General features: G+C 37.1%; 3 protein-coding genes across 7 annotated transcripts; 1 reads left to right on the top strand and 2 right to left on the bottom strand.

Moving 5' to 3' along the window:
* Positions 1 to 189: 189 nt before the first annotated feature.
* Positions 190 to 5969, bottom strand: LOC149936240 (nucleolar transcription factor 1-B-like). 2 transcript variants are annotated; one of them, XM_090180827.1, is made up of 14 exons: positions 5461 to 5969; positions 3694 to 3756; positions 3446 to 3630; positions 3278 to 3370; positions 3041 to 3196; positions 2909 to 2973; positions 2581 to 2845; positions 2385 to 2509; positions 2175 to 2316; positions 1666 to 2117; positions 1350 to 1596; positions 1178 to 1288; positions 956 to 1105; positions 190 to 876 (listed from the first exon to the last, which is right to left on the bottom strand). In XM_090180827.1, exons 1-14 carry the CDS (start codon positions 5621 to 5623, stop codon positions 766 to 768), a joined length of 2328 nt encoding a protein of 775 aa, XP_090036953.1. In that variant the 5' UTR covers positions 5624 to 5969; the 3' UTR covers positions 190 to 765. The 2 variants fall into 2 exon arrangements, with proteins under 2 accessions (XP_090036953.1, XP_090036954.1); XM_090180828.1 differs by having other exon boundaries at positions 192 to 873; positions 5461 to 5966.
* Positions 5970 to 6416: 447 nt separating this feature from the next.
* LOC149936239 (uncharacterized) lies at positions 6417 to 12473 on the top strand. Its single transcript, XM_090180531.1, has 11 exons — positions 6417 to 6685; positions 6760 to 7013; positions 7070 to 7283; positions 7360 to 9506; positions 9582 to 10412; positions 10474 to 10695; positions 10751 to 10845; positions 10907 to 11117; positions 11182 to 12157; positions 12211 to 12316; positions 12400 to 12473. Exons 1-10 carry the CDS (start codon positions 6652 to 6654, stop codon positions 12294 to 12296), a joined length of 5070 nt encoding a protein of 1689 aa, XP_090036657.1. The 5' UTR covers positions 6417 to 6651; the 3' UTR covers positions 12297 to 12316; positions 12400 to 12473.
* Positions 12319 to 15810, bottom strand: IntS9 (integrator complex subunit 9). Of its 4 annotated transcripts, none has more exons than XM_090180532.1 (16): positions 15689 to 15810; positions 15498 to 15625; positions 15380 to 15443; positions 15257 to 15319; positions 15056 to 15195; positions 14904 to 14990; positions 14509 to 14719; positions 13947 to 14103; positions 13699 to 13879; positions 13402 to 13637; positions 13133 to 13338; positions 12981 to 13067; positions 12820 to 12918; positions 12652 to 12765; positions 12531 to 12587; positions 12319 to 12463 (listed from the first exon to the last, which is right to left on the bottom strand). In XM_090180532.1, exons 1-16 carry the CDS (start codon positions 15773 to 15775, stop codon positions 12344 to 12346), a joined length of 2037 nt encoding a protein of 678 aa, XP_090036658.1. In that variant the 5' UTR covers positions 15776 to 15810; the 3' UTR covers positions 12319 to 12343. The 4 variants fall into 4 exon arrangements, 3 of the variants coding, with proteins under 3 accessions (XP_090036658.1, XP_090036660.1, XP_090036659.1); XM_090180534.1 differs by having other exon boundaries at positions 14623 to 14719; XM_090180533.1 differs by having other exon boundaries at positions 12361 to 12474.
* Between the last annotated feature and the right edge of the window lie 7155 nt (positions 15811 to 22965).

Below are 22965 nucleotides of genomic sequence, written 5' to 3'. Positions count from 1 at the left end.
GGATCTTCCTAACCCCGTTCCTTTGGGGAAAAATTTGTTCTTTGAAAATTGATTATTAAGGCTTACTTATTTCATATGTTACGAATAACAATTATGTTTGGGGATTTATCAAAAATATTAAATACTATTAGTTTCCTTAAAATTGTGTTTTACTTTTGCAAAAAATATTACAATCTTAGGTTTATTTCGAATTTGTTTTATTTACACAGGTAATATACTTATTAAAAAAGTACATAAAATATATCATTACCATGATATTATAATTCAAACAAATCAAATTAAAAACACCCGCGACAACGGGAGTTGAATTTAAATGATAAAGATGACCTTAAATAATTAACACCGATGTTATCCCGTTACACTTCAATTTAGTTTATTCTAAATAAAAACATTTTAAATGTTTAATTAAAATTACAAGATGGTATTAGGTTAAGGTGATCAAAATGGGATACTTGTCAAAACTGTACTGTATATAACATGAGGAATTCCCGTCTTTTAGGCACTACTTATTTATGATCCTGATTATTAGAAATGCCAACAGGAGGCTTAGGAATGTGATGGGTTTTTTTTCTTCAATATTTAAAATTTTTTTGCTGAAAGTAGCCCCAAATTAATTTTTTATTAACCCTTATAAAATCTATTTTGTTGCTTTAAAATTTTCCTGATGGTTATATTTTTTTCTTAAAAGAGCACCTTGTTTTTCTTTATAACTAAATTGGTTTTAAGGCCACATTCTTTAACCATTGTATAGGCACTAGTTACTATTTATTCTTCTTCGCTGTCAGAATCAGAGTCACTACCGCTGTCATCGCTACTTCCACTGCCCGAATCACTATCACTGCCACTTTCACCTGAACTGCTGTCATTTTTTTCCTCCTAAACGATGGAGAAAATGATCAACGAGATAGGTAAGCTTTCGCATTATTTCCTTTCGTAAATAACTCTTATTAATTACCTTTTTGTCATCATCAGAGTCATCGTCGTCGTCATCAGAGTCACTCGCCGATTCTTCTGATCCAGATCCAGAACCGTCACCAGATGGATCATCAGATCCATCCGAAGAATCATCATCATCACCATCGGAACTGTCGGAATCTGACTTTTTCTACAAGAGTCATCAAATGGTAAAATGAAATGACTTTCTCTACTTTTGATATTGTTTTAGTAGCGTTTTTACCTCTTCTTTTACTGGTTTGGTTGCGGCGCCAGTCAGAGCCAGCTTGGTTCCTTTTTTGGCTCCCTTAGCTCTCAATTTATAGTACTCTTTAAGATCTTCCTCGGGAAGATTCTAAAAGATGAGCGTGGTTATAATTTACCTCATTGAGTGAAAAAGCTAGATTAAAGCTTACGCTTAAAAATTTATGTAGATCTTTATTGTATTTCTTGAGCATGTCTTGGGCTTTCTTTTTATATTTTTCTTTCTCTGGTTCTGCCATACTTCTCCACCTTTTGGCTATTTCAGCCATTCTCAGTTTTGGGTCGATATTAGTTAAAATGCTTAACATTTCAGTAGAGAATACGCCGTATCCACTCTGTGGCGGCTTTTTGGGTTCCCCTTTGAATAGCTTACGCTTATTAGAAGATTCAACCGTTTCCCTATAAAGAATGACAAAAGTATTTTGTTAACATCTTAATGATGTAATTGGTATCGATAAGAGTTATTACTTTCTGGCAACTGGTGCAGGCGCAGTAACGCCAGATTCTGTTAGGTTTTTAGCTTCTTCAACCAATTTCTTGTATTTATCCTTCTTTTTCTCCGGTAAATCATTAAAATCTTTGGATATCAATCTCATTATTTCAGTTTTGGACAAGTTGGGATTTTTTTGTTGGTAAGCGTTGAATTTCTCTTGTTGATAAAACAAAAGCGGGGTGATGCCTTTCTTTTGGCGGCTTGAAAGTACAGCGGATTTAGGCATGATTCCATTAGGCTGAATAGCGGGTGTAGGAATGGCTACAGGAAGGCTGATTTTTTTCTCAACTTTCTCAGTAACCACTATTTGCTGGACTGGAGTTTTTTTCTTGTTCTTAAGGGCCAGTTCACCCTCTAATTTCTGACGGTCCTCTGTGACTAAACTATTTAAATAGACTTGATACTTTTCCTTGTATTTCTGATTAGCCTTAAAAAAAAACGGAGCGTTAGTTGCGCCATTTCCAAAAAGGGAGAAATTACGTACTTTTTGGGCTTGTTTATTGTACTCCAACCTGTCACTGTCACTCAGAATTTTCCACCTCTTTGAAATTTCTGCCATTTTCTCTTTGGATGGAACGTCTTTAAGTTCCCTCAACATAATTTTTGAAAATAAGCTGTATCCAGAACTATTTTGCCAAAAACAAACCAACAAATTAACTTTTCAAAAACCGCATTGGAAGTTAAGAGTTATTACTTAGGAGGTCTTTCAGGTTTGCCATCGTAGCGATCTTTCAGCTCTTTCTCCGCTTTGCTCAAGACTGGCTTTATTTGTTCTGGTTTAAATTCTGGGTGCACCTCCTGATATTGCAAAAGCTCAGCCTAATAAAGCAACCAAATTAAATTTTACCTTCCCAATATTTGCAGTTTGATCTTCCAAACTCGCTATTTACCTCGTAGCGGTGTTCTTCTTGAACAGATTTCCTGATCCATTTAATTCGCTTTCCATCTGAGAGAGCGTTCCATTGCTTCCTGATTCTTTCCGTTGCCTCCTTTTTATCCAATTGATTGTATTCTGGACGCTTAAGTCTATCCATTTGGAATAGTTGATAGGGAGTCATTGGTTTGGCGGGCCCTTCTTGAGGCGGGTGAAGAGCGTTGCTACTGGAAGCTGAGTTTCTGGATTCTGGGGCTGGGAATTCTTCCGGATGCTCTTTCCTTCAAAAATAGTTTGTATTAGTTCGGAATATTTCTTTCAGGGACTTATATAGTTAATCGTACTTGAATTTCTCGAGTGTTTCTTTGTAAGTTTCATTTTCTCTTTCGTAGCTGTCTTTGTACTTTTGCTATTAAAAAACCAAAATTTATTTTGTAAATTTTTTTAACAACATTCTCAAATATTCTTTTTAGTACTTTTTTCTTGTCAGGAAGTTGTTGGAACTTTTTGGACAAAATTTTAGCTAAGTCTGTCATGGATAAATCAGGGTGCTCCCTGCTATATTTTTCACGCTTTTCCAAAAAATATCTGAAGTACGGTGTCAGTGGTTTTTTTGGCAAATCTGGATGTTTCTAGATAAGAAAAAGGTTTATTTGTGCTTTGTAATGTGTCAATGTCCAGTTTATTATTATTATTAGTTGTTAGGAACCAACTTGTTTTTTGGAATTGCTATAAGATGCCCATGGGTGTTTCAACCATTCTTTAGCATCAATAACCATATCCGTTAATGTACGAAATCTTCTTAACTAGAATTTTTTCAAATTATTTTTTTAAATTTTACACTATTTGTATTTTTTATTTTTTGGAATGAGTGAATTTACTCTTGTCATGATTTGCGTCCACTTTTCTTTGCATTCTGAACCTGAATATGTTGAAAATCTGACTTTTTCCCAGTCAAGTTTCTCAATTAGGGTGCTATATTTAATATTGTCACTTTTGGGCAAACAAGCTGCTATGTTAGATATCAAAATGCTTAGATCCTCGGTGGTCCAATCAAATGCCAACACTATATGAATTTTTAAAATTATTTAGATGCCCAAGTTATTAATTTGGTTTCTCGGTTATTTACGCTTTTTGGGCTTAACCGCGACCACAGAAGCTTCAGAGTGCTGAGCGAGAGAATCGGACCCATCTAGAAATGTTTAATTTAGATTAAAATTTATATTATATAATTATTTTTATTATTTGTTTGATCTCAAAATGACGTTTTTGCGCGAGACATTGCCAGACTCAACGGGTAAAAGGGTAACAGTAGACTTATATAATTGCATTTTATTTTATAGAATATCAACTGATATTATTTTTTATAATATTTGAAAAAAAAAACGTTTGAACTCGTGGAATTTAAATCAGAGTCCGATCGTAGTCGGGCGCTTAGTGACCCCGAAGGGCGGACTGCCGCTGTCCCGGGTTTGCCGCCGCAACGGTCCAGGGAACATCTGGCGGAGAAGGCCACCGGTACGAAGCCCAATTGTAACCGGTGACGATGACGATGTTGGTCGCGGGGAGCATCTCCCGGCGCCCTCTGGGCTATCGTGTCGGGGTGCATTTTAGATCTTAACCCGTACCGGCGGAACCTCCGACGTGGACAGGGAGCGCCGAGAGCAGCTAGTAGCTTTCCCCTCTCTCTTTCCGCGCGCGCGTCTCCAGCTGGGTCGGGATGAGGGGCGTCATAGCCAACGATTAATGCCGAGAGGCCGAACGAAAGGCGCCGTTTCGGATTCGTGGTAACCTCCGCCACGCACCCCTCCGCGAGAGTTCGACGGTCGTTGCCGGTTCGTTTTCGTCATCGCCCCGAGTTTTGGCTTGGGAAACGCGCTACGCCGCTTCAAGAAAAGGGGGCCGCCAGATCAGTCCCCGAGTTTTTGAGTCAGTTTTGCGGCATTTCCGTTTGGGGAAAAGCTACGAAGAAAGCTCGGGACGGCTTTAGACGCTGAAAAAGTGGGGTAACGGGAGGATTATCTAAAAAAAATGTTTGACGTTTTCAAAAGGCGCAATATCGTTGTTATACGTTTTAATTTAGAATTATGTTATTTGATTTCACTTACAACCTGGAGGTTAAAAAACCCTAGGCGGATCTCTGACGGCGCCGTGGCGTAGTACGCGAAGGAGCTCTACGGTCGTAGGCGAAGTAGAAAACTTCGCGCCGGGGATAGCGGTAAATACCAAAAATTTATTTTAGTGGTAAGGAAGGATTAATTAAATTTTGTAAGCGTGGTAGAATCGTTGTCAAAATATTGCCGAGTTTTTTATGGTAACCGTTTCAGTAATAAGGCCGCGTCTCGCGTCGGTTTCTCTCGCCGTCAGCGAAACCGGTTTGAGCCGTACGCCTTTCGCCCAGGAACATCCGTAGTGGAAACGCAGGGTTCAAGCGCTGGAGATATTTTTGGGGGCATCGATTTGCGAGTTCGGGTGTAAGCTACGCGAGTTCGTTGCCAACGGGGCGGCCATGCTTAGCCAGCTTGCCGCGGTAGTGCGCGGTGCAGCCGAAGGACGAAGAGAAGGAAGCTTGGCTGAACGCCTATCCAAGCGATGGTGTTCGTCGTGTTTAGCTTCCCCCACTTCAACGGGCAAACGGCCGGCCCCCCTACCGTTCGTCAGCCCGTCGCGCCACGCGGCACGCTTAGCAACGAAGCTAGGGGAAAGGGACGAATAGCCGGGCGGAGAACCTGGAGCTGCTGCCAGCCTCCGCGTCAACTCTCGTACCCGTGCCTTCCCCTACTCCGTTCCGGGGAAAATGGAAACCGCCGAGACCAACACCCATCTTTGTCTCGATAGACAACCGACACTATTTTCCGACTTACGAGAAAAGAAGTCTTAATAAACATCTACGTACCTTCCAAAATTTCTTTTTTAATCTTAATTTTTCCAATTTCATCGGGAACCTTAGCTTTTTTAGCGATCGGTTCTTCCGGGTCCACAGTTTGTACGGAGAGATTTTCCGACGGCGTTTGTCGTTTGCCTCCCTTCCTACGCGAGGCGGACGGTTGGGTCGCCATTTTCGCGGACTCGATATACGCTGCCTCTTTTCACCGAAGAAGTTGACTGAATTTTCGTAAATTTCGCGTTAACTTTCGTTAAAACGTTAAGGAAATCAACTGTACCAGAAATTAACCTACTAGCGAGACGAATTAACTGCCTAAACCGTAGTTAGATATCCGCGAATTCGGAGCCGATTTTCCCCGCGCCTGTTGTATCAATGCCGGAAAAGCGCGCCTGCGCGTCGGGGTCGGAAAATATCGGAAAATAGAATTTTTCCGCGACGTCTTCGGGGCCCCGCAAAAACCCGGGAGACAAGCTCGGCTGCCGAGAAAACTAGGATTTTTGGACCGGGAAATCTCACACTCCACGATACTCAGACTGAAAGTAACCTCGTGGATTAAACTAATAACATTTTTCACTGAAATGGCATTTCGAAGAACATTTTCTTTCAAAACACAATAATTTTAAATATTTTGTTGTTTACGAAACTCTGGATTAATAAAAAAATTCGCTATTTAAATATTAATATTAGCAATTTATAATTAATTTATCACGTAATTATTTCTTGCGCTTGATTGCACATTGCAAAAATCCCAAAATTGCTTGCAGGTTTGTTTACTATTTTTGTTTTCTCTGACTAGTCGACTCTTCACACCTAATATTATTTACTCTGTTCAAGTTTCCCTCTAAAAGTCTTAATTTTCTAGATGGCACCTAAAGCGCATGTAATAAGTGACGTAAATTTGACATCATCGTTCGTAAGTCGTCTGCTTCTTAATCCTAACTCGTAAATTCCGCGTTTGATGGACGATAGGATCTTTTCCTGGTTTTCGTGTAATTTTTACAACAATAAAAAAATAATAAAAATATCGTTGTGTTTCTTATGCGATTTAAAAAATCTTAGTTAAATGACTTCAAATTAACTAATTTTGGGAAATCTATCCAACCTTGGATCCAACCGAGTCTGAGAGTTAGAAAACTCTAAGCCTTGGAGTAAAGTTAAAAAGCTTAGGTTCCGTTAACTGCTCTCGGATCTCAATTAATCATGAGTCTCGTTTTAAACAATGATTTTGATGAAGGTACCTCGTTTTAATTACGTATTAAGTCATTCTCGGATCTAAGTTTTTGCGTTTTGTTTTCAATTTTAATAAAGATTGCTCTTTATGTGGCCAACCACATCGAACAAGTGCTTGTCATATTATTTCTCTCAGTCAAAGAATTCGTGACAAACCGATTCCTCCCAAAGCCAAACTCACACTCCCTGAAATACTGGATTTAAGAATGATGAGTAGGTTGAGCAAACCTACAGTTCTGGCTAAAGAAAGGATACCTTGTAATACTCAATTTGGCCCATTGGAAGCGCCTGAAGTCTCGATTGATTTAGGAAAAAGCTCAACCATATACATGGTATAGTATTTAGGAAATAAGTTGGTTTGTTTAATTTAAATTTTTGGTATTTGAAGATTTTTGAAACTGATTATGAGGCACGATTGTTGGATACTAGTAATTATAATCTTTGCAACTGGATGAGTTTGGTGACATTTTCAAATGTTAATAACCAAAATAACATGGTTGCCTATCAGCTTAATCAAAGCATATACTTTTGTTCAATCAAAGAACTACACCCTGGTGATGAATTAATTGTATCATATTCCCATACATATGGCAAGAGAATAGGTCAGCAAAGTTTCTATTATACTTTCATTGTGATGTAAATTCATGGTTATAAAGAGTCAATATTTTATTATCTTAGAATATTATTGGATGAGGAATTTTGACGCTAATGGTATTCACGCACTTGATCAGAACACTTCTTGTATACGCTTTGGTAGAGATGATAGCGAAAACCAAATTGACTCCAAGGATCATCTTTCCATTTTATGCCCTGGAAATGTAACTTCATCTAACCTTTTTTCTTCTGGTCCAAGTCCAAAACCAATTGCGGATAGTATTATTAAAGTAGGAAGAAATAAAATCAAAAATAAGGCATCAAATAATATTGTGGAAAAAGCTAACAAAAAGATAAAGGAAAAAAATCCGGTTCAAATTGAGAAACCAAATAAAACTGCTTTAATTAACAGTAGTGCAAGATCAATGCGTACCAGGTTTCAATCCAGAAAGCAAAATAAAAGTGTCTTAGCAGGGTCTTTAAAGATTGATGATAAGTTAAGGAGAAAGGCTGTGGTTGTTTTAGAGAAATTGGATAGTACAACTTTAAAAAAACCCTTGAAAAGGAAAATGAAGGAACCACCTCTAAAGATAACAAATGTCATTTCTTTGGCTAAGAAATCTAGAATTTTAGATGATTTTCTGAATAAATCATCACTCAAGGATAAGTCGGTGAGCAACATAATTAAAAAATCTAAAAGTGGAAAACAAAATACAGTTTCTAAATCTAATATTGAGGTCAAAACAACAATCAGTAAGGATGAACCTGAAAGAAAAACAAAAATACCAGATTTTAAGACTCCAATTAAAAAAGCCAAACAGAAAATTCGAAATGAGTCTGAACAGAGTAAATTTTCCTTTGTAAAAGCCCCGACTAAAGAGAAGAGATTTAACAGAAAAATGGATACAGAGGATGACAAAAGACTAGACAAAGAAAAGTCACCACTTGCAAAGAGCTCCAGTATATTAGCTGAAAAAATAGGGAATACTCTAGTAATCTATGTCAAAGCTCAGAAAGAAAGTGATGCTTTAAAGGAAAATGCTCCTCAGTCCTTCATTGAATCCGCAGTTACTAATGTGGAAAATGTAATAGGAAAAGAACATTCTTATACCTGTGAACAAGTTAAGAATGATGGAAAGATTTCAATAAATGAGATAAGTCCCACTTTGGAAGCTATAACCTTAGTAGAGGATAAGACCGCTACAGCAGATGAGTCCCTTACCACACTTCACTTAGAACCAAACCAAGAAAATAAAGATTTATGCAAGATGTCACCAATGAATGAGTCCACCGAGACAGTTCACAGTATAACTCAATTCGACCAGGGCACTTCACTCGAAATTGAAACCATTACATCAGATCAAACTGAAGCTCAGTTTATCGGAGAGCCAGGATTAAGAAATGTGGAGAATGAAAGTGAACACATCGCCACTATGCCACTAAATAGGGAGAATATCAAAGATCCCAATGATTTAGTTGAAAATAACTCGCAATTAATTTTAAATTTCCCTTCTGAAGATAAAAATGAGCAAATTACTTCCGTTCAAAGTATTCCATCACCAAACCAAAGTCCAAACTCTGACATAGATGATCCCGCAAATGATGATAGTTTTTTATCGGAAAACCGTAATCAAGTAACAGCACAATCCATCGAAAATGTTGAGGATTTGGAAAGCCTTCTTTTAGCCATTAAAAGAAAAATTAATCCAGTTGTACCTCAGTCTGAAAAACCTGAATTAGTAATCGTCAATAGGACAAGTAATGTGAAAATACAACACGCAAATGATGAAGTAATTGAAGATGCCAGTGTTTTGGACAAAACTAAACTTGAAACCACACCAAAGCCAGTTACTAAAGTTAAAATGGTTAATATTAATGAAACATCGTTAAACGTAGCACCTCTCCCAAAAAGCTCTACAAGTAAAAGCTATCACCAAAAATCAGTTGATGAGCCTATCAAATCACCACTTTCTTGTACTACTAGACAAGTTAAAATTTTGCCATCCAAAAGGTTACCAACTGGTGGTCGTATTGAATACGCCTATGACCAAGCTAGTCAACGTCTTGTACCTGTAAGAAGTGTAGAAAATGATGGACTGACTAAATATGTACCTGTACCACCGGAAGAACTACCTCCAGTACGTAAACAACCAATTACTATGCGTCATCGTATAAAGGAATCAGTTGTCACAGTTTATAAAGCTTCCAAAACCTTATTGTCGGAAAGTCAAGTATGTGTTTTATAAATTCCAACCCATGTATAATATAGCTTTAATTTTGTTTGATCTTTAATTTCTTCTGATTAGATTAAAGAACGGCGTCTGAAAGAACTCGAAAGAGAGAGAAAAGAAGAGGAAAAGAAAGTGTTAGCCAAAGAACTTGTGGAGAAATCTGGTGTACAAGCCATTAAAGCTGACCCTAAAATAAAGATTTGGAATTGTTCAGTTTGTGAAACTGATTTTGATGACTGCGTCGATTTGGCATTTCATTTAAAGAACCATTTTGAAGAAGATGATGGGGAAAGCAGTTATGAAAACTTCACTTGCAGTTTGTGTCATAAGAAATACTCGGGACGTGCCAGAATTCATTATCATTTGAGATCTCATACCGTTGATTTCTACTGTAGGCTCTGCCAAAGAGCTTTTAAGTCAGAAATAATAGAAAAGTTTCACAAATGCCCTGCCAATCCGAAGCAATTTTTTTGCAGATATTGTTCTAAAGCTTATTCAACCAAAACTACCTTACTCCAACATGAAATCGAACATAAGACAGAACCAAAATTTGCTTGTGAGACTTGCGGGAGACAGTTCTATTTCCAGAGCAAATTAAAGAACCATTCCTGTAAAAAAAAGAAAAAGTATTCCATTTTATTGGACGAACTTCATGATAACAAGAATGGTCCTTATAAATGTAAAGTGTGCGATAAAAAGTTTCATCGAAGGAGTACTTACTTATCTCACGTACCAATGCATACTGGAGAGTACGAATGCCAGTATTGCGGGCGATGGCTTGGATCCAAGGTATCTCTAACGGAACACATTGTTGTATGTTCAACCCGAAATGTAAGGCGTTTCAGTATGACAGAATCTGAGAAAATGAATGAAGATGGAAGTATTAATTGCAGCTATTGCCACGAGGTATTTTTAAAGCTGCATTTTAGTCTTTACATTTTAGAATTCCTTTCAATTTATTTTCTAGAATTTCACAGATGTGTTGGAATATAGACGTCACTATTACAGTCATTCTTACCCCCATGAATGCCAAATTTGCGGGAATAAATTCAGAAATAACCATGATTTAACAAATCACAAATGCTTCTACCTGGAATTTAGGTGTAAAATTTGCAATGAAACATTTTCTACTTTCTTGGAAATGAAAAACCATCGCTTGGAACAAAATCACATAAATCCACCACTTATTGTACGAAATTTTTACTCAATTCAATTTCAATAGAACTAATATGTCGCATTTTTAGGATGAAAAAGAGTTGGAGGAATTGAAAAAAACACCTCACATTTGTGATATTTGTGGTGTTAACTATTTAACTAGTCAAAAACTTAGGTTCCATCGGTGAGAATTAATTTTTTTTTCTAATAAAATATAGTAAACCTGAAATGTATTCTCCTATTAGCCTTCTCCATATGGAAAAGAACTTCAGTTGTGATATATGCCATAAAAAATTCCTCCGCAAATCTGATATGATGACCCATCGAGATATCCACAGTGCTCCCAAGGTTAAATGCCCATACTGTCCAAAGTTAATGAAGCAGCTTAAATCGCTTCCTCCACACATTAGGTGGCACGAAAGAACTTTCAAATTTTCTTGTCATTTATGTGATAAGGTAAATTTATTGTAAATAATGTTTTTGAAAAATGTAAAAATATTAATTTTTTTTTTATCAACAGAAATTTTCTCAGAAAGGCAACTTGGCTAAACATTTGGATGTACACGATGTAGAAAAAAGATATTACTGTCAATACTGCCCCAAAGATTTTGCTTCCAGGGATGCTCTACGTAATCACGAGATAATACACGAAAGGGGAAAGATGTTCAAGTGCCAAACTTGTGGAAGCGCATTTATTAAAGCTCATTTTTTGGCAAAACATATTCGAACAATCCACGGTGACAACAACTATCGTTGCAAATATTGCGGAGTTATTTGCAAGGCTAAACCATCTATATTAAGACATCTCCGGAGAAAACATCCTAACCGAAAAAATGATTGGAAAAAAGAAGATTGTGTTAATCAAATGTATGGTGTACATGCAAAGTCAGATGTCAAGAAAGAATACCAACAAAAAAGAGCAAAGAGGGAGGTTGAAGAAAGTGATTCGGAAGATGAAGAATCTTACAATTCTCAAGATTCCTCAGATGGAGAAGCGCAAGAGAAGTTAACAATTGGGGATCATTCAGGAAAGGAAACTAGTCTAAATGAAGTGGAAGAATCCATTTTGCCCACTAACGAATCGCAAGATAATTTAAATGTTAGCAATACAACAGAAAATGCACAGTTAGCAGTTGAATCAATTGAAGAAACTTATGTAGTAAGCGAGGAACAAATACCAGCACTAGAGGAAAAAGCAAATAGCAAAATTTATGTGGATAATCAAATTCCAATTAGAGTTTCTGCTATTACTGTTAATTCTACAGCCGAGAACATTGAACATACTTATTCTTCAGAACTTCCTCAAAATCCAGAAGAGCATTTTTTTCAGCGCGCAAATGGGCAAATTATTGAAGGGCATGAATCTGAAAACTGCCACTATCAAATACAAACTTGCGTTAAAGATATGGATGGTCAGATATACACCGAGACAAACTTTGACACTGGACAAGTTTATATTGTTCCACATAGTGAAATTGTTGAAGAAGTTACTGAAGGTAATATGTCTCATTTTTAAGTTTGTTTTTATACTAAATTAATTTTTTTATAGAACATATAATTCTGGATGACATAGAATATGTTCACGCAACAGATCATGAAAATGTGATGGTCTATGTAGTGCCTACAGCTATGTAATTAAAGAGACTTTAAATAAAGTAATAATTTTTTTATTGTTACAGAGTTCAAAATTTATTCAAACATTGAACTAATATATCTCTTATCAATACTCTTTGTGTAGAATCTCCTTCGCAAATAATGTGAGTTTGATGAGAATCAACTTGGATGAGAATATCTTCCCGAGACTGAAAGAGTTCTGATGAATATTTAAAGCTAAAATACTTCAAGCTTGTAACAAGATTTAATTCTTACCAAATGTATAATATATCCATTTGGCTGGTCTTCCACCTTCACATCTTTAATTCCAGCCTGTAAAAAAAAATATTTTTGAAATATATCTTTTTTCATTGTAAAACCAAACATTGTATTCTACTTTATTTAATTTCTGTACAAATTGATTAATATCAACAGATCCCCACACATAATGAATTGGACAACCATTTTGTTCTTCTAGCTTCCTTTTAGCCCCTTGATTAAATACTTGAGGCTAAAAAATAAAACAAGTTAAGGATTCTTTTCTTTTATTGGAGACAAAACTAACTTTCAGGATATATTTATTGTCCTTCGCAACCAAAGAACCGGTTACAGTAGCTATGCTTAAACCAGGTTTTATTTCAGTCGGGGTCACTAAAGTTGCTAGCTGAGAAAAAGGAAAAAACTTTTACTATGATACGTAGGTGAATAGTGTAAGAGCACTTTTACTTCAGGGTCCAATTTAATTTTTTCAAATTTCCTTTTTATTGGTATATCAAGAACATCTCCTCTTTTAAATGTTAGAATAGGGCATTCCTTGATATTTTGGAAAAATAACATTATTTGAAGTCACATATGGTACAAAAAAAATATACAAATACCGCTTCTATGGACGAATCTGTAGGAATATGTTGCAAAGGTGTTTGGTTTAAATACTGCCTCGGAATAACCAAGTTACTAGGTTTTAATTCTCGAATTAATTTATTAGCTTGATTAAAATTTAAACTAGTGTCAATCGGGTAATTCAAAACCTTCATAGCTAAAGGCTGAAATGGAGCTATAGCTTCGAAGTATGGAAAATCTGGTTCTATAAAAAAATTACAATGGTAATTATTGCGAAATCACTTCATTTTATGTGTATACCAAATACCAGTAAAAATTGTAACGTTGTTATGGTTGTTTCCCCATAATTCCATAAAATGAACAGCGTCCCCAAAGCGAAGAGAAGGATGCCCCGCAAACACTATGCAAGGAGTTCTGAATTCATTGCTAAATTTCTCCGCTTTGATTCCTGGAAAATGCTTGAGCCTGCCATTTTTAACGAGTTGGGCGTGAGGAAATGGCTCTTCGGGTAAATATACTTTGGATTGTTTCGTTTCGGATAACCTAAAGTATAATACGCATTAATAATTATAATTTTTGAAATTTCTGAGGACTCGCCAGATACCATTCAGCCAAAATATTGGAATAAGCTAATGAATGATCAGCGACCGGTGATAGGAAATACATAGGAACCATGGCATTTCCCGTAGATTCCAAATGACCAGCCAAACACTCGAACAAATCATACGTGATCCCAGAAGGATAACAAGGTATCAGAACATTTCCTCCACTTCTTACTGTATGAGCTACATTGGATATATTTACACTTTTATATTATTTATTGGGTTTTAATTTATGTAAACTAGTTTATACCAACAACCACGCAGAGCTCCGCTAACATATTGTCAGGGTGAAATTGAGGGGTTTGCGTTAAACTGCTTAAGATAAGAACATCAGCTGATTTTAGAAAAGCATGCTCCATGGGTCTAGGATGCGTTGTTAAAGTAGATGAGGCTGATACATAACCAATCTAAAATATTTCAACTGGTTATAATATAATAAAACTTTTGGGTACCAACAAACTATTTAGTGTGAATAGCATATTAGTATTATCAAAAGTTATAATATTCATATAAGTATGACACTCTTAAATGTAATTTTTTTCTTTCTACCACCTTTCTTCACCCATGGACCAATTTGTGAATTAGTAAATGTATTCTGCCAATTCAAAATATTCAATTTCAAATTTAATTTGATATGACTGTGAAGGATGTATACTCGAGTGCCATACTAATGGTTATCATATTACTGATGATATGATATTATTTTACTAAACTATTGCCAGTTTGGTTTGGAGAACTGAAAAGCTGAACACTAAATCGGCTTCCAATACCATTTTTAATTTAAATAAAGCTTTATCACGTTGAATAATCACCTTTTCATGGTCACTTTGTATTATCCAATTACAGCTTCCCAAACAATAGCCTGAACTGAGTGGCGATACTTTTAAGCTACCAAAAATGTCCAAATTTTCAGCAAAACCCACTACCTTCACTTTCGATAAACTACTATTGACTTCTTTCATCGTGTAAAGATGCTTCCAAGATGGTGGTTTAATGGCATCGCACAATGGAGGGGGCAGAATCCTTGAAACATTGTTAGTTAAGTACCAGATATTTAAATAAGATGTTTAAGCAGTTTTACACCAGAAATAATTTTTACCATTGCTTCAGCAGAGCAATTCTTTTACCTCTTATTCATAGTTTTCTTAAACATATGAAGAAGGCACTTGGTCTCTGCTGAAACATTAGAATATATTTCCTATTTCACCTTAGAATGTCAGCCTGTTTCCATCGGCTTGCTAATTTCACTTTAGGAGTTCTTTCTATGTAATGAACAAGCTCCTCCATGAATTGTCTATTTCATTTATAAAATAATCATAAAATTAGTGATATACAAGATTTATTTTATTAAAAATTAACCTAGCTATCTGAAGGGTTGGTTCTGTAGCGTAAACAACTCCTTTAAAGTCTGTGCCCTCAGTTAAGTAAGGAAGTGCTAGCATATTTTGATAATTAGATATTAAAATGACATCAACTTCGGAGAAATCAACAAGGCCATTCTGGAAATTTGTGTCAAAATTAGACAGCGTTACTTGTAGGGTAATAATAAGAAATATTTACTTCTGGTAAACAAAATTCAGGAGGGCTGTCAACAAAAATGTGGCCAGCACAATCTCTTAATTCCTAAATACTTAATTAAATTAGTAATTTTATTTTCGTACAGGAATATTGCGAGGAGCGTACCCCTTCCAAATGGGGATCTTTACATTCTCTAGGAGTCCATGTGGGTAAAGTGGCTAATCTTTGGCTGGAATAATAAAAATATAATATAAATATTTCTGGGTAAATTACGATTACTTACCTATGTACTAATGGAAGGGGAAGAAAAAATAATACTGAAGTCATATCTAATGCACTGTCTAACATAACAGTTGTGTTTTTGAACTTCAAAACAGAACATGGTCTTGACGGATGGCCACTGAGACAGTACTGAAATTTTATAGTACGATAATTAAACAATATCAATTAAAAACGAATGCTGCAATAACTTACGAGTTTCATTTTAAAAGTCACAAGTTTACCCTCCCTGGAGCTTGGAAGTACTTGCAAAATGTTTTGAAATAGTTTCCAACATTCCATACAGATGTCGCTTGTACATGAAGCTGTACATAAGCCTTCAAGCACGGACCGTTTATGCTTCAAGTTAGATAAATAAAAGATTATCCCAACTCACCTTATTAGCGTATTTATGAACCTTGATCCCAACTAGCAGACACTGTGGCGGTCAGAGTTGCCAGTTGGGCTATTTTCTCGCCCAATTGGGCTCCTTTTTAAAGCACTACGCGGGAAAAAATGGCGTGGGCGGGAGGCGGGTTTTGGCCCTTTGGGGCTTGTTTTCATGGTTTCGACCGTTTCCACGAAAAAGCGGAAGCGCAGCGGTCCAGGGGGCCTATTCAGTAAATATTCGAAATCCAATTTTCGATCGAAAACTAGATTTCGAACTTCGAGATCTCGACGAATGGTATTCGGTAAAGATTTCGAATAAGCATGAATCAATGCAAATTGTCGAAGTCGATCTCGACATGGACATCGAGATCGAATTCCCATTCGATTTTTTACAGAATTGCCCCCAGGGGGTAATTATATCAATGAATGGTTAAAATGAGGGGAAAGTTGAATGGAAAACGAAGTGAAAGCGGCATCACAGAAGTGATAGAAGTCCAGGGCCTTCAGGAGATAAAAATTATGTGTGACTAAAACCTCAACTTTGTAGGGGTGTGCAAATACCTTTTTTTGGGGACCAAATCAAATATGAAATATTTTTTTTAAGATCATCAAATACCAAATCAAATATTTGAAAAGTCAAATAATTTGGTCAAATAGTATTTGGTTAAAAATATTTGATCAAATACCAAATAGTATTAAAATATCAAATACTAGATCAAATATCAAATAATTTGGTTTTCAAATAGTGTCAAATAGTTGTCTACAACCAGTTTCAATTTAAATAAGTAAAATAACTTAACCTCCATTTCATTTATATTTAACAATAAGTCAATTACCCAATGAAACTATCTTAATTATCATTAATCAATTAATCATCAAACTATTCAGTTTAACTATTTATAATTATAGATATTAAAATTACGATCCATGGTTTTAAAATTTAAGTAATAGAAATTAAAAAGACAGATACTTTATTACCAAGTCATAAAAAAGGTAGCTTTCGGCCCAAATGTTAACAATACTAGCACTTACAATATTTACAATTACATCGCTGACAATAAAAAATAATATCATCCCTTTTTTTGTATATATTTTTTATACAACCTATTTATAGTTTGTTAATTATAAAGTGATTCCATTGTAATATCCAATAACTACTTTTATAGGTTTAATTTCCTCCAACCAAATATGTGAACCGTGCCTTTATCTAGATTTATAAGTATTAAGTGACAATTAAGTCTAATAGAAATGGAATTTTAAATTGTTTCTTACCATTAGTGTAAGTTGTTCAAGTCTTAATCTTGAACTTTTCTAATTAACTTAAGTCTCAAACTATTTAAATAAAAGCATTTATTAATGCCGGTTTAAATAATAATAAATCTAACTAAAACAATAGACTAACTAGTAGTAAAGAACCAAGTTTCTTTTACACTGGTCCAGCTCATAATGCTTCTTGCTTTGTGTTTTAGTTTCATTTTCATATTTCCATTGTTCAGCCAATGGCCAAAGCGCACGAGCTTTAAAATTTTTGGCGGGAAAACCCAGACAACTTCTAGCGGTTAATTGATTATTTGACTAATTTATCTAATATTTGAAATCAACAAATTATATTTGAAGACACCAAATTATTTGATTTTGGAACTATTTGACCAAATACCAAACTATTTGATATTACCAAATACTTTTTATAGCTATTTTCAAATATCAAATTATTTTTTCAAGAAATAAAATATTTGACAAATAGTTTTAAACACTATTTGATTTGGCAAACCGGTTATTTGATTTGGTATTTGGTCCAAATAATTTGGTTGTACCAAATATTTTACACACCCCTACAACTTTGTCAAAAATGGAGTAAGAGTTAAAAGGGAGACTAGGGGATGAAGCCAAAGATAATTTAAACTCGTACCCTAGATTCGAAATCACTCTCTCGCGCGTTGCCGATAGCGTTTACCCACTTTCCGCCGGAACTCAGAAAAAATTCGCTCCATGGTTTGCGCCTTACCGCAACCACAGCCAACTTCGATCACGCACTGCCGCGTTATATAGCTCGGCAGCGCGTGATCGAAGTTGGCCGTGCCACAACCGATGGAGCCCGATTTTTCTGAGGTCACGTGCCGGAAAAGGGTAAACGCTTCGTAACAAAACCGTCAATGGGAAAGCTCTCAGTATTCGAATCTAGGGTACGAGTTTAAATTATCTTTGATGAAGCTGAGAACGGAAAATTTCACGGAAAGCCCAGGAATGCCTTTATCGTCGAGCTACCATTTCCGCCGTCTCTTTAGTGCCATAAACCCTAATAAGAAACAATCCATTGACCATTTAAAGGGAGTATAACCTTTATCGGAATTTAGGGGGGAAAGTTTTCCATTCCTCCCAGGCACCTAAGATAAAAACTCATAGAAGTGTTTTAGGGATAATAAATAAGAATTTTTTACCACGAATTTTCTTACTGAATGCGGATCAAGTCGATATTTAATAGATAGTTAGGGAAAACTACAAGAAGAAAACATATTTCAAAATATTGACTTAACTATTTACGTAATCACTGAGATATAGTTAATTCACTACTTACGATGCTTTTGTTTAAAAATATAACGGGGAAATCAGTAGGGTTACGACCTTAAATCCAAATATACAAGTAGATTTCTATTAAGACTTCGGCTTGAAAGCACGCCGTGATTGTAAATATTACAAATAAACCTTTTTAATCAGTCATGAAGTATCGTGTCTCTTTTATACAATTTTATATGGCACGCCAAACCGGACAAAATTCGTTTTACTCTCTCTCGCTCTCAGAATGGTAAATGGGCCCTCTCTCTTATATCGTTAGCTCTCTCGCTGTCCCAAATTACGAATATATCGCCCTCTCTCTGACATGCTCTAGCGCGCTCTCTCTAACATCGTCTTTCACCCTCTCTCTGACATCCTCTAGCGCGCGCTCTCTAACATCATCGTCTTTCACCCTCTCTCTGACATCCTCTAGCGCGCACTCTCTAACATCGTTTTTCACCCTCTCTCTAATATCCTCTACCGCGCTCTCACTGACATCCTCTAGCGCGCTCTCTCTAACATCGTCTTTCACCCTCTCTCTGACATCCTCTAGCGCGCTCTCTCTCTAGCATTGTATTTCACCCTCTCTGACATCCTCTGGCGAGCTCTCACTGACATCCTCTAGCGCGCTCTCTCTAACATCGTCTTTCACCCTCTCTCTGACATCCTCTAGCGCGCTCTCTCTAACACCGTCTTTCACCCTCTCTCTAATATCCTCTACCGCGCTCTCACTGACATCCTCTAGCGCGCTCTCTCTAACATCGTCTTTCACCCTCTCTCTGACATCCTCTAGCGCGCTCTCTCTAACATCGTCTTTCACCCTCTCTCTGACATCCTCTAGCGCGCTCTCTCTCTAACATTGTCTTTCACCCTCTCTGACATCCTCTAGCGCGCTCTTTCTAATATCCTTCAGCGCGCTCTCTCTAACACCGTCTTTCACCCTCTCTCTGACATCCTCTAGCGCGCTCTCTCTCTAACACCGTCTTTCACCCTCTCTCTGACATCCTCTAGCGCTTTCTCTCTCTAACATTGTCTTTCACCCTCTCTGACATCCTCTAGCGCGCTCTTTCTAATATCCTTCAGCGCGCTCTCTCTAACACCGTCTTTCACTCTCTCTCTCTAACACCGTCTTTCACTCTCTCTCTGACATCCTCTAGCGCGCTCTCTCTAACACCGTCTTTCACTCTCTCTCTCTGACATCCTCTAGCGCGCTCTCTCTAACACCGTCTTTCACCCTCTCTCTAATATCCTCTACCGCGCTCTCACTGACATCCTCTAGCGCGCTCTCTCTAACATCGTCTTTCACCCTCTCTCTGACATCCTCTAGCGCGCTCTCTCTAACATCGTCTTTCACCCTCTCTCTGACATCCTCTAGCGCGCTCTCTCTCTAACATTGTCTTTCACCCTCTCTGACATCCTCTAGCGCGCTCTTTCTAATATCCTTCAGCGCGCTCTCTCTAACACCGTCTTTCACCCTCTCTCTGACATCCTCTAGCGCGCTCTCTCTCTAACACCGTCTTTCACCCTCTCTCTGACATCCTCTAGCGCGCTCTCTCTCTAACATTGTCTTTCACCCTCTCTGACATCCTCTAGCGCGCTCTTTCTAATATCCTTCAGCGCGCTCTCTCTAACACCGTCTTTCACTCTCTCTCTCTAACACCGTCTTTCACTCTCTCTCTCTGACATCCTCTAGCGCGCTCTCTCTCTAACATTGTCTTTCACCCTCTCTGACATCCTCTAGCGCGCTCTTTCTAACATCGTCTTTCACCCTCTCTGACCATCCTCTAGCGCGCTCTTTCTAACATCGTCTTTCACCCTCTCTGACCATCCTCTAGCGCGCTCTTTCTAACATCGTCTTTCACCCTCTCTGACCATCCTCTAGCGCGCTCTTTCTAACATCGTCTTTCACCCTCTCTGACCATCCTCTAGCGCGCTCTTTCTAACATCGTCTTTCACCCTCTCTGACATCCTCTAGCGCGCTCTTTCTAACATCGTCTTTCACCCTCTCTGACATCCTCTAGCGCGCTCTTTTTAACATCGTCTTTCACCCTCTCTGACCATCCTCTAGCGCGCTCTTTCTAACATCGTCTTTCACCCTCTCTGACCATCCTCTAGCGCGCTCTTTCTAACATCGTCTTTCACCCTCTCTGACCATCCTCTAGCGCGCTCTCTCTCTAACATTGTCTTTCACCCTCTCTGACATCCTCTAGCGCGCTCTTTCTAACATCGTCTTTCACCCTCTCTGACATCCTCTAGCGCGCTCTTTCTAACATCGTCTTTCACCCTCTCTGACCATCCTCTAGCGCGCTCTTTCTAACATCGTCTTTCACCCTCTCTGACCATCCTCTAGCGCGCTCTTTCTAACATCGTCTTTCACCCTCTCTGACCATCCTCTAGCGCGCTCTTTCTAACATCGTCTTTCACCCTCTCTGACCATCCTCTAGCGCGCTCTTTCTAACATCGTCTTTCACCCTCTCTGACATCCTCTAGCGCGCTCTTTCTAACATCGTCTTTCACCCTCTCTGACCATCCTCTAGCGCGCTCTTTCTAACATCGTCTTTCACCCTCTCTGACCATCCTCTAGCGCGCTCTTTCTAACATCGTCTTTCACCCTCTCTGACATCCTCTAGCGAGCTCTCACTGACATCGTGTTTCACCTTCTCTGACATCTTCTAGCACACCAAACCAGACAAATTTCGTATTTGGTCTCTCTCTCAGACTGCATTTGCTACGTAAAATCGCCCGCTAGTTGACATCGAAAATCGCCCGCTATTTGACGTCGTATTTTTTTCCATAATAAAAAAGGCCTTTAATTTTATAGATATAAATTTCTTCAATTACTATAGGATATTTAATTTTTTCAAACTTTTTTCAAGTGTCTTTTTAATTTGTCTTGGAACCGATATTACAAATATTTTCTCCATAATAAAAAGGTCTATTGTATTAATTAAGTATATTTTTCTTCAATTGGATATCTTTCAATATCGTGTCTTATTTATAAGTTACGAAAGACAATATTTTAAATCATACATTTTAAATAAGTTATTCAAAATAGAAGAATTGCACATGCAATATTTTTTTCAATTTTAAAAACTTAAATGCAATGTTTGTAAAATAATAATAATATTTTCGGAGGAGCTTTCGAGCTCGTGGCTATTTGTCAACTTTTTTTTAAATAATATATTTTAAGGCGAAACCCATCAAATGTTTAGTACTGAAACTAATCACTAGATGTAAACAGCGTTTTAAATTTAAAATTAGTTTTTCTTAGCGTCATGCTCTACAGACTGATACTGTACTGAGTGAAAAATTTGCTCCCAGAAGTAAATTGTACATATTTTTTTGTAGTATTTTTAACTTATCAATCTCGGCCAAACAGGACGCAAATTAAAAATTAAGAATTGCTACGTGTTTTGAAGTGCTGAAAGTGTAACGTCATACATAAACAGAATTTATTAGGCGATAAATGTATCGAAAATGATGATTTTAAACTTCGGTATAAAATATTTGTTAGACAATAAATAATGCCCTAAATTAAAAATCGAATTACTCTGAAACTGGGTCTAATTATTTATCAAAAAAAAACCAACCACAGCCTTCTATCTATTATTGTAAAAAATTACGTTAACGAAAGAGTTAATCAAAAATTGGTTGACTCTGAAAACTGAGGCCCATATTGTAGTTCACGTTTCTGAAAACAGAACGAAATGTATTTAGTATTTTATTTTAAATACATTTTTCTTGTATTTTGAACAAAATACTGAATATTATTAGCGAAAATACTTTATCCACCAAATAGTCTCCATACGAAGTGGTTAGCCTTTTGCCTCGCAGCAAGAGGAGCCGGATTCGATCCCAGCTTGTGGCACTGGGTGAAAACTCGGAACAACTCCTTCTGCGTTGAGTTTGCAAGTACTCTCCCCACTGGTTTAAGGTGTTTCCCCCCGAGCTATTCGGTTTCCCCTTCCATAAAAACTTGTTGAGGTTAACGGTAATAGTTTGTAAAAAATAAATTCCCCTTTGAATCACCCATTGATAATGTACCTATTATTTCTAACGATTCACCAGAGAAGGTATACGATAATTTAGATTATTTTCCCCCAAGTCCCGAATCAATGTATGGCAATGGATTATTGAGTTGGATAAATTTGAAATAAAGAATATAACCATATATCAAGTTTCAATTCTTTCACTTACGTTTTCGACTTCAACATGGAAGGAGGCAACGATCCTACTCCGTCTGGGTTGATAGGCTCTTTATTTGTTTCTTATTTAAATCACCTAAAGTTATAACGGCGTTTTTGTTATTATTTATTATTATCGTTTTTGAGCTATTTGAGTTCGCGTGCTGGTATCACGAACGGAAACTGAACTGTATGATGAATGGATAGGCTTGAAGAAATATACTTTAGTGTAAAGGACCCCGGAAGTTATGGTGGAATACACGGTCTTTATCGGGCTGCCCGAGAGAGGGGTCTTAAAGTTTCCATAAATGACGTTCAGGAATTTCTAAAACGTCAGGATACGTATTCTTTACACAAGCCAATAAA

This window comes from Leiobunum rupestre, chromosome 7, assembly GCF_980474605.1.
Source record: "Leiobunum rupestre chromosome 7, qqLeiRupe1.1.hap1, whole genome shotgun sequence".
Classification (NCBI taxonomy): Eukaryota; Metazoa; Arthropoda; class Arachnida; order Opiliones; family Sclerosomatidae; genus Leiobunum; species Leiobunum rupestre.
Note: the sequence above shows the minus strand (reverse complement) of the source record. Positions and strands in the feature narration are given on the sequence as shown.

Excerpts from the sequence above, each read along its gene's own strand:
- IntS9 (XM_090180532.1), bottom strand. The coding sequence starts at position 15,775 with ATGGAATGTTGGAAACTATTTCAAAACATTTTGCAAGTACTTCCAAGC. Across the intron at positions 15,320-15,379 it reads AAGATCCCCATTTGGAAGGG|GAATTAAGAGATTGTGCTGG; the intron begins GTACGCTCCTCG and ends TTAAGTATTTAG. Across the intron at positions 13,339-13,401 it reads CAACGTTACAATTTTTACTG|AACCAGATTTTCCATACTTC; the intron begins GTATTTGGTATA and ends ATTTTTTTATAG.
- LOC149936239 (XM_090180531.1), top strand. The coding sequence starts at position 6,652 with ATGAGTCTCGTTTTAAACAATGATTTTGATGAAG. Across the intron at positions 10,413-10,473 it reads ATTGCAGCTATTGCCACGAG|AATTTCACAGATGTGTTGGA; the intron begins GTATTTTTAAAG and ends TTTATTTTCTAG. Across the intron at positions 11,118-11,181 it reads CTTGTCATTTATGTGATAAG|AAATTTTCTCAGAAAGGCAA; the intron begins GTAAATTTATTG and ends TTTTATCAACAG.
- LOC149936240 (XM_090180827.1), bottom strand. The coding sequence starts at position 5,623 with ATGGCGACCCAACCGTCCGCCTCGCGTAGGAAGGGAGGCAAACGACAA. Across the intron at positions 3,631-3,693 it reads CGCGGTTAAGCCCAAAAAGC|TGTTGGCATTTGATTGGACC; the intron begins GTAAATAACCGA and ends AAATTCATATAG. Across the intron at positions 1,597-1,665 it reads CCTGCACCAGTTGCCAGAAA|GGAAACGGTTGAATCTTCTA; the intron begins GTAATAACTCTT and ends CATTCTTTATAG.